This window comes from Sinocyclocheilus rhinocerous, unplaced genomic scaffold (genome assembly GCF_001515625.1).
Source record: "Sinocyclocheilus rhinocerous isolate Xijiao unplaced genomic scaffold, SAMN03320098_v1.1 scaffold664, whole genome shotgun sequence".
Lineage (NCBI taxonomy): Eukaryota > Metazoa > Chordata > Actinopteri > Cypriniformes > Cyprinidae > Sinocyclocheilus > Sinocyclocheilus rhinocerous.
This window is the reverse complement of record NW_015658767.1, coordinates 92,312-101,479: the sequence shown is the minus strand read 5'-3', so window position 1 is coordinate 101,479 and position 9,168 is coordinate 92,312. Positions and strand designations below refer to the sequence as shown.

The following is a 9,168-nucleotide window of genomic DNA, read 5'->3' as shown; positions in this document are numbered from 1 at the left end:
AACATTCTTCAAAATATCTTCTTTTGTGCACAACAGAACAAAGAAACTCATACAGGTTTGGAACAACTTGATGTAAGGAAATGATGACAATTTAAATTTTTTGGCCAAATGAAGCCTTTAAGTTTTCTGTAACATTATGTTCACATATGCAAACGTTGCATTATCTAATTAAATATGCACTCATTTGCATATATTTCCAGAATAATAAACTGAACATTGCATAAAGCCTGGTCCAATTTTTTTTTTACATATTAGAGTTAAAGGCTTTTACTGAGGGGATCTCTCTTTTAATCGCTCCATAAATCACAAAATACCGCCAGAAAAAAACCACCATATTTAGAGGTTACAGTGGGTACGGAAAGTATTCAGACCCCCTTAAATTTTTCACTCTTTGTTGTATTGCAGCCATTTGCTAAAATCATTTAAGTTAATTTTTTTTCCTCATTAATGTACACATAGCACCCCATATTGACAGAAAAACACAGATTTGTTGACATTTTTGCAGATTTATTAAAAAAGAAAAACTGAAATATCACATGGTCCTAAGTATTCAGACCCTTTGCTGTGACACTCATATATTTAACTCAGGTGCTGTCCATTTGTTCTGATCATCCTTGAGATGGTTCTACACCTTCATTTGAGTCCAGCTGTGTTTGATTATACTGATTGGACTTGATTAGGAAAGCCACACACCTGTCTATATAAGACCTTACAGCTCACAGTGCATGTCAGAGCAAATGAGAATCATGAGGTCAAAGGAATTGCCTGAAGAGCTCAGAGACAGAATTGTGGCAAGGCACAGATCTGGCCAAGGTTACAAAAAAATTTCTGTTGCACTTAAGGTTCCTAAGAGCACAGTGGCCTCCATAATCCTTAAATGGAAGACGTTTGGGATGACCAGAACCCTTCCTAGAGCTGGCCGTCTGGCCAAACTGAGCTATCGGGGGAGAAGAGCCTTGGTGAGAGAGGTAAAGAAGAACCCAAAGATCACTGTGGCTGAGCTCCAGAGATGCAGTCGGGAGATGGGAGAAAGTTGTAGAAAGTCAACCATCACTGCAGCCCTCCACCAGTCGGGGCTTTATGGCAGAGTGGCCCGACGGAAGCCTCTCCTCAGTTCAAGACACATGAAAGCCCGCATGGAGTTTGCTAAAAAAACACCTGAAGGACTCCAAGATGGTGAGAAATAAGATTCTCTGGTCTGATGAGACCAAGATAGAACTTTTTGGCCTTAATTCTAAGTGGTATGTGTGGAGAAAACCAGGCACCTGTCCAATACAGTCCCAACAGTGAAGCATGGTGGTGGCAGCATCATGCTGTGGGGGTGTTTTTCAGCTGCAGGGACAGGACGACTGGTTGCAATCGAGGGAAAGATGAATGCGGCCAAGTACAGGGATATCCTGGATGAAAACCTTCTCCAGAGTGCTCAGGACCTCAGACTGGAACTAAGGTTTACCTTCCAACAAGACAATGACCCTAAGCACACAGCTAAAATAACGAAGGAGTGGCTTCACAACGACTCTGTGACTGTTCTTGAATGGCCCAGCCAGATCCCTGACTTAAACCCAATTGAGCAAGACCTAAAAGACCTAAAAATGGCTGTCCACCAACGTTTACCATCCAACCTGACAGAACTGGAGAGGATCGAATGGCAGACTGCAAGGAGGAATGGCAGAGGATTCCCAAATCCAGGTGTGAAAAACTTGTTGGATCTTTCCCAAAAAGACTCATGGCTGTATTAGATCAAATGGGTGCTTCTACTAAATACTGAGCATTTTTCAGTTTTTCTTTTTTAATAAATCTGCAAAGATGTCAACAATTCTGTGTTTTTCTGTCAATATGGGGTGCTGTGTGTACATTAATGAGGAAAAAAAATTAACTTAAATGATTTTAGCAAATGGCTGCAATATAACAAAGAGTGAAAAATTTAAGGGGGTCTGAATACTTTCCGTACCCACTGTATATACTGACTCTAAGCTTTTGAATGGTATAGTGTATAATGTTAAAAAGCTTTTTATTTCAGATAAATGCTGATCTTTCTATTCATCAAAGAATCCTGAAAAAAATGTACTCAACTGTTTTAAATATTGATAATAATAATAAAAAAATGATTGAGCAGCAAATCAGCATATTATAATGATTTCTGAAGGATCATGCGACACTGAAGACTGGAGGAATGATGCTGAAAATTCAGCTTTTGATCACAGCAATCAATTACATTTTAACAGATATTCACACAGAAAACAGTTATTTTGAACAGTACAAATATTTCACAATATATTACTGCTTTTGCTGTATTTTGGATCAAATAAATGCAGGCTTGTTGAGCAGAAGAGAATTCTTTAAAAAACATTACAAATATTTACTGTTCAAAAACTTTTGACTGGTAGTGTATATTTTCTGTCAATATGGGGTGCTGTGTGTACATTAATGAGGAAAAAAAATTAACTTAAATGATTTTAGCAAATGGCTGCAATATAACAAAGAGTGAAAAATTTAAGGGGGTCTGAATACTTTCCGTACCCACTGTATATACTGACTCTAAGCTTTTGAATGGTATAGTGTATAATGTTAAAAAGCTTTTTATTTCAGATAAATGCTGATCTTTCTATTCATCAAAGAATCCTGAAAAAAATGTACTCAACTGTTTTAAATATTGATAATAATAATAAAAAAATGATTGAGCAGCAAATCAGCATATTATAATGATTTCTGAAGGATCATGCGACACTGAAGACTGGAGGAATGATGCTGAAAATTCAGCTTTTGATCACAGCAATCAATTACATTTTAACAGATATTCACACAGAAAACAGTTATTTTGAACAGTACAAATATTTCACAATATATTACTGCTTTTGCTGTATTTTGGATCAAATAAATGCAGGCTTGTTGAGCAGAAGAGAATTCTTTAAAAAACATTACAAATATTTACTGTTCAAAAACTTTTGACTGGTAGTGTATTTATATATATATAACAAATGAGTGGTGAAATGAAAATGTATGTAGAAACTGTAACTATATGTATAAAAAAATATATATATTTGAATCTTAAAGCAAAAACATCCATTGTAAATCACAAGTTTACCATAAATGCTGAAATGAATGTTTTTGATGACTAATTTACCTTTTCTTTCTTCTGTCTTTCAAGAATCAAACACTGGAGCCAGTCCCACCCAGGCTAAACGAAGGAAGTCAAAGTAATCACGACACATCAATTAACCTGTGTATTGTACATTATTTTTAGTTGTTTTCTGAACTTGTTTTATCTGCTGTTTTTCCTTTCGTTCTAAGCAAGATAACCATGTACAGAAAGTTATTTTTTCTTTCTTTCTTTCTTTTTTTTTTAATCATGATATACTGTGTTTTGTTCCTGGCTACTAGATGAGATCACGTTTAGAATTGTGTATTTGATGTTGTTTTGTAAGTCATTGTTTTGGTGTGACTTTTTTTATTATTATTAATATTGATCAATTCTGGATTAATCATGCGATGCAGACCAAGAATAGAATCATGTCTGTAGTATCACAATATAATAAAGTGACAGAATCAGACTTTGTACTTTCCACCCCCATGTCGTAGGCTATATCATGAATTAACTGTGCATCTCAATACTGTCAGCACCTGTGTCCACCCGTTTAGTCCCCGGATCACATGCATTAAACTATTTTTACAAGTGTACGTTTGACTTGTTTTTGTCACTAAACATGCAAATAAGAACCCTAAGAAGACCTAAAAAATATCAGTGATCTTAAATTAGAATGGACTTAAAGACCACACTTGTAAAGTTCTAAATGGAATACTAGCATACTTACTGCATATTTATTCATTTGTCCTTTATTTAACCAGGTAAAACTTTCTGAGATTAAAAAAATCTCTTTTACAGAAGTGACCTGGCCAAGATGCAGCGCTGCATTTCAGAAAAAGAACACAAAACACTATCCAAAACAAAAGCATTTACAAGTTAATTCTTCCTTGAGCAGCTCATTGATCAAGAATCTAAAGGTGTTCATTGACACCAAGGTCTGCAACTTCAAGTTGTGTTGTAAAGCGCTCCAATCATTGGGCGCCGCAAACCGAAAAGCTTGTTTTCCAAGTTCAGTTCGAGCAGATGGAACTGAAAGAGTATAGGAGTCCTGTGAGCGCAGAGAATAAGCTCCAGGAGCTTTGAGTTGGGTGAGAGAACCGAGATATGGAGGCTGTAGACCCAAAATGCATACTGTCACATGACCTCATTGTGTGCTTAGTTCATTGGCTAGTGGCTTTCATACCAAAAAGTAGTTCATTTATGTTTTCACATATATCACAGTCTAATCAAATAATAGTTAGAAATGGATGCAAACCTTGTGGTTGGTTGGTATTCATTTTATAACACTGGAAATAGAAATTGAATGCAGGCAAAATTTGTTTCGCTACAAAATTGAAATTTCGGTGGTTGGCACATCCCAAGTATTAGCATACCCCAATTGGGATCTTTAGTGTTTGTGAAAGATATGAAGGCTGCATTTATTTGATCAAACGTACAGTAAAAGCAGGAATATTGTTACGTATTTTTACAATTTAAAATAACTTTCTATTTTATTTTGCATCAATTGCAAGTTTTTAATGTTGTGATTTCTCAGAACTGGTTTGTTTTGTTCAAGAACTCCTTACTTGAAAGCAACTTGTGTGCAGTGTTTTGTATTTTTGCGATTTTGGAGCGAGTGGAATTCGCTGCCGTGACGGAAAAAAGAAAATCCGAAAAATTCGCGGTATTTCGTACCCGCTCACCAAACTAAATTGTGTGGGAAAGAAACAGAAGCCAGGTCCGTGAACCATCAGAATTGTGAAACCGTTTTTTTCGAGATGTATATAGGCTATATATAAAAAAAAAAAAAAAAAAAAACAATTGCTTTAAAATTTTCAGTGGAAACAAAGCTGCAAAAGTGTCCGGTCACTACATTTTTGAACCGGTTGATTCACCGTCTGAACGAACCGATTCATTACAAATGAATCGACACGTTATCAGATTGACTCAGTTCTCAGGTGCAGTCAATTACGCTCATTATAGAGAAGAACTGTGAAGCACACATATTGAAGGAAGCTTTTGTCGTTGTGGAAGTAATCTTTATTCAGTCAGGGTTTTAAATACGAGTAGTGTTTGGCTCTGTAACAGTTGAGGAGCTGAAACGCTTATGTTTTAGAGGAGATGATGGAGTTGTCTTTATATGACATGAGCACAGCTCACAGGTGTTCATATGAGCAGATGTCTCTGGCTGAGATGCTGGAGGTTCAGGGTCATCCAGTGAGTGAGGAGCAGGCCTGGGCTCTGTGTTATCAGCTCTGCCGCATGCTCTCTCATCAGTCCGGTGAACAAACACGGAAGACGGCCGTGTCTCCGGCCGCGGAGGCGGTGCTGTTCTCCAGAGACGGAGGCGTCTCTCTGCGGCAGAGTAACAGTGGCGATACCGGTGAGAGTACCATAGTGTGCACTGCAAAAGTGCATTTATATTTAACATTTTAACCGTAAACCCTTTAGGAATTACGTATATATTTGTGGTGCTGTTTATTCATTGCAAGCAAATTCGTTTACAGTAATGTACTGTTGAAATCTGTGGGGCAAGCTGGACGGTCTAAAAGCAGAAATCAATCATATATTTCTATAAAAGCAATTACATATTTGGAAGTAATTACTTGTTCTATTGATAGATATGCTTTATAACTTTGCAGTGACATGAATCAAAGGTTTCCTGATTAGGGAGAAAGAAATGTATTTGTCATTTCCATGTTGACACACTTTGTCATTATTCACATTGTCTTTATTTTACTTTTAATGTGTATTCTAGTGCAGTTCCTTGCCCAATAGACTTTTATTGTGTATGAGTGTGTTAATTAATTAAAATAAGACATTAAGACACAATTTTCTGTGGCTCCATGGAGGAAAAAAAAAAAGCATTTTTTTTTAACATGGATGTGATTTGGATGTAAAAACTGCACTGTTGTGTAGGTGAATCGGTTTACTTTTTTGGGGCGTTTTTTTTTTTTTTTTTGCAAAAAAAATGGGTATTTTTACAAAATGGGACTATTTTGTAATATTCCTTTTATTTTGCATACTAGATGTAATAAAAAAAAACACTGAATTTAACATCTTTCTGTAGGTAATTCCTGTGTGATAGAGACAGAGGAACAGGTAGGCTATTATATTCTTCAGATGCATAATCCTAAATATGTCATTGATTCATGCATGTGCTATTGAGAGATGTCAACGTGTCTGTAGGCTGTGGAGTTTGTGGGCCGTCTTGTGTACTTGAGTCTGGACTGGGGTCTGGAGACGCAGGTGGAGCGTGAATTAAGCGAGACCTTGGAGATCCTGGTGTGTCAGATGACCAAAGTGAACCTCGGCCACCGTCAGCCCATCTGCAGCATCGCTGACGTCATCCACGTACTGAACTCCTCATCTACTGCATGCACTTGGTGTGAATGCATTCAAACATGAGTGCTTTAAGGCAGGATGTGGCCTGATCCTGGCTTCTGTCCACTGTTTTCCGGACAGGTTTGTAAGGAGCGCCTGTACGATCCGAGTCAGGCAGCTAAACACTACAGGAGCGTGTGTTCCGGTCTGTTCTCGCACACCGCGGAGTTGTGCCAGTATCTGCAGATCGTTCAGCAGTCCAGGAAGGTGAGGGAACTCATCAGTGCATCCTAATACAGACCTCTGTGCATGTTCATGTTGACTGTAAGACGCATCTAGTTTGGTTCTTAGTCCTTTTGCTTCGGACCAAAAAAGAAACTGATGTTTTTAGTCCTGGTTTGCACTGTTCACACTAATTTTTACACCAAACCTAAAGATACATTATACTTTTTTTTTTTTTTTTTTTTGTGAAAACGCTCAACAGAGTCTGCAGGAACTATTTGAATCAGAGACCCAACTGGTTGCAAAAGTGACCACAGACTGGGTAAGCAGCACCACAATCATCACATTAAAAAATAAATTAAATAAAATTCCACTTTTAAAGATTTCACTGTGCATTTTAGTTTTTTAATCTTTCTGTCAGAAAGATTCACTGTTTTAATTTAATGTTTTGCATTTTGACAGTTTTCATGACTATTTGAAATTCAGAATGAAAATTTGGTGATTAAACGAGCTTTATATATGAAATTTCATGTATTGTAAAAACATTCTCATGACTGTAATGGATTTCTTTCTGTCTCAATATGATTAGTTTTTATTAAAACCAATATGAATTAAATTAGTGCATAAATATGTGTGTGTGTGTATATATATATATATAATGTACACACACACACATGTATATATGTGTGTGTGTAAAACACCAGATTTTTGCCCAGAATTACAGTCTGGAGAAGTTTACTTTAGTCACTAAAGAGCCAGTCTGCAGATTAGAGTTGGCAGATTTCATAGAAAATCACGTAGAGTATGATGGTCACAGACTCTGATTTGAATTATTAATCGTTTTTAGCTTCAGGCTCTGAATCCATCCAGTCGGATTATATAAATCTCATATGATATTTTGAGCTGATTTTAGAAAACATTGATTTCATTCATTAAGTGTGTTTTTGTTGTGATTGGAACCACTTTAAAGTCTGGCAGTGTGTGATCCTCTGCTGTTTAGTGTATGATGGCCAGTTTTTCCTCGCTAACTTTTGTAACGATCAGCCTGAGGCTGGGTTACAAAGTTTCAAATGGGGACAGATTTTACTGTGTGAGAGGTTTGTAGGTGTTAAAGGGGTCATATGATGCGATTTCAAGTTTTCCTTTCTCTGTGGAGTGTTACAAGCTGACTGTGCATAGATAAGATCCCTGAAGTTGCAAAGACTAAAGTCTCAAAACCAAAGGCGATTATGGTAAGGGGCGTTACATTTCCGACGCGTGCTTGCGGTGTTCGGCCAATCACAATGCACTGGGTCAGCTGGCCAATCAGAGCAGACTGCGCTTGTCAAAGGAGGGGGCTTTGTTGAAAATGACGTGTTTGAGAGAGGCGGGGCATAGAGGACCTACAATTAATGTACAGTATTTGAAAAATTGTTTTTTGAACATTAAAGCATGTCAACATTCTGTTATACCAAATACACAAAATAATGATCTTTAAAAAAAGTATCATATGACCCCTTTAAAAGAATGACATAAGAGAGAAATGCGTTTCAAAAGAAGGGTGTACTTGCAAAGTTCACGGGACTTTAAAACGACACAATAAAACCAGGAAAACTCAAGTCTTTTAAAAGCATACAGTTCATAGCGCCATACCCTAAAAACAGTCCCAAAGTGAGTGTCCACCAGTGTATATACAGTCCATGAGAAGTGATAATCCAATTGATTGCAGTTGTGTCTGGAAAGGTGAGTCCACAAGAAGGTAACTCCACAATCCAGGGAAGTTTTGTGACTCTTAGTGGCTGACTGTTTGTTTGGCATGCTGCTGTCTTTATTGAAATATTTCCCGCTTCCAGTCATGTGACTGGCCAACCATACCTTCCTTAAAGACGTACACTCTAAAATGTTTAGAGGAATAAAATAGACTTAAGAAAACATGTAAACCAGTAAAAATACATTTGTATTTACATTATACATAAAATCATTGCAATAATTTGAGCGCTAAAACATGTCTCTTGTGTGACAGTGTCGCACTATTCACAAAGTTGGTAAGTGTATGAAGCCTACACTGTAAAAAAAAAAAAATTCCCGTAAAAGTTACGGTAAAAAACGTCCGCTGTGGTTGCCAAAATTTCTGTAAAAAAATATGGTAGCAACATTTTAGGTTTTACAGTAACTTAAATTTACAGTTAAATACCGTAATTTCATTAACTGATATAATGTTAAAATACCAACCTATTGAAGTACTGAAATCTGTTTTGTAGCTTTGTAATGCACTGATGACCACCAAAAGCAGGTGGTGATGAGTCACATGATGAACCAAAGCCCATCACAAGCAGCTTTTAAATAATAACAAATATAGAAGATGCACAGTGTCATTCACACAAACACTAAACACCATCATGGTAACACCCATCAAACTTAAATAATGCAATAAACATTAATTTTTCAACAATAGATGTTACATGCAACCCTAATGTACAAAACTGATAAGAAAAAAATAAGAAACGGTTATTTCAACAAAAAAAATCATCAAATTTGAAATGTAACGCAGGGAATTCTGGGAATGTTTACGGTTATTG

At 36.7% G+C, this 9,168-nt stretch overlaps 2 protein-coding genes across 4 annotated transcripts in view; both read left to right on the top strand.

Moving 5' to 3' along the window:
- LOC107723017 (nuclear receptor coactivator 6-like) overlaps window positions 1-3,720 on the top strand; it is a 28,426-nt gene extending 24,706 nt beyond the window's left edge. Inside the window, exon 15 of the mRNA XM_016531516.1 lies at window positions 3,149-3,720. Within this exon, the coding sequence (XP_016387002.1) occupies window positions 3,149-3,201 (53 nt within the window). The 3' untranslated portion in view covers window positions 3,202-3,720. The remainder of the gene's footprint in view (window positions 1-3,148) is intronic.
- Window positions 3,721-5,047: 1,327 nt separating this feature from the next.
- LOC107723025 (protein spire homolog 1) overlaps window positions 5,048-9,168 on the top strand; it is a 14,818-nt gene continuing 10,697 nt past the window's right edge. Inside the window, exons 1-5 of one of the 3 annotated variants that reach the window (XM_016531528.1) lie at window positions 5,048-5,447; window positions 6,135-6,166; window positions 6,254-6,418; window positions 6,530-6,655; window positions 6,873-6,932. In XM_016531528.1, the coding sequence (XP_016387014.1) occupies window positions 5,186-5,447; window positions 6,135-6,166; window positions 6,254-6,418; window positions 6,530-6,655; window positions 6,873-6,932 (645 nt within the window). In that variant the 5' untranslated portion in view covers window positions 5,048-5,185. The remainder of the gene's footprint in view (window positions 5,448-6,134; window positions 6,167-6,253; window positions 6,419-6,529; window positions 6,656-6,872; window positions 6,933-9,168) is intronic. The other 2 variants (XM_016531526.1, XM_016531527.1) reach the window with 2 other exon arrangements.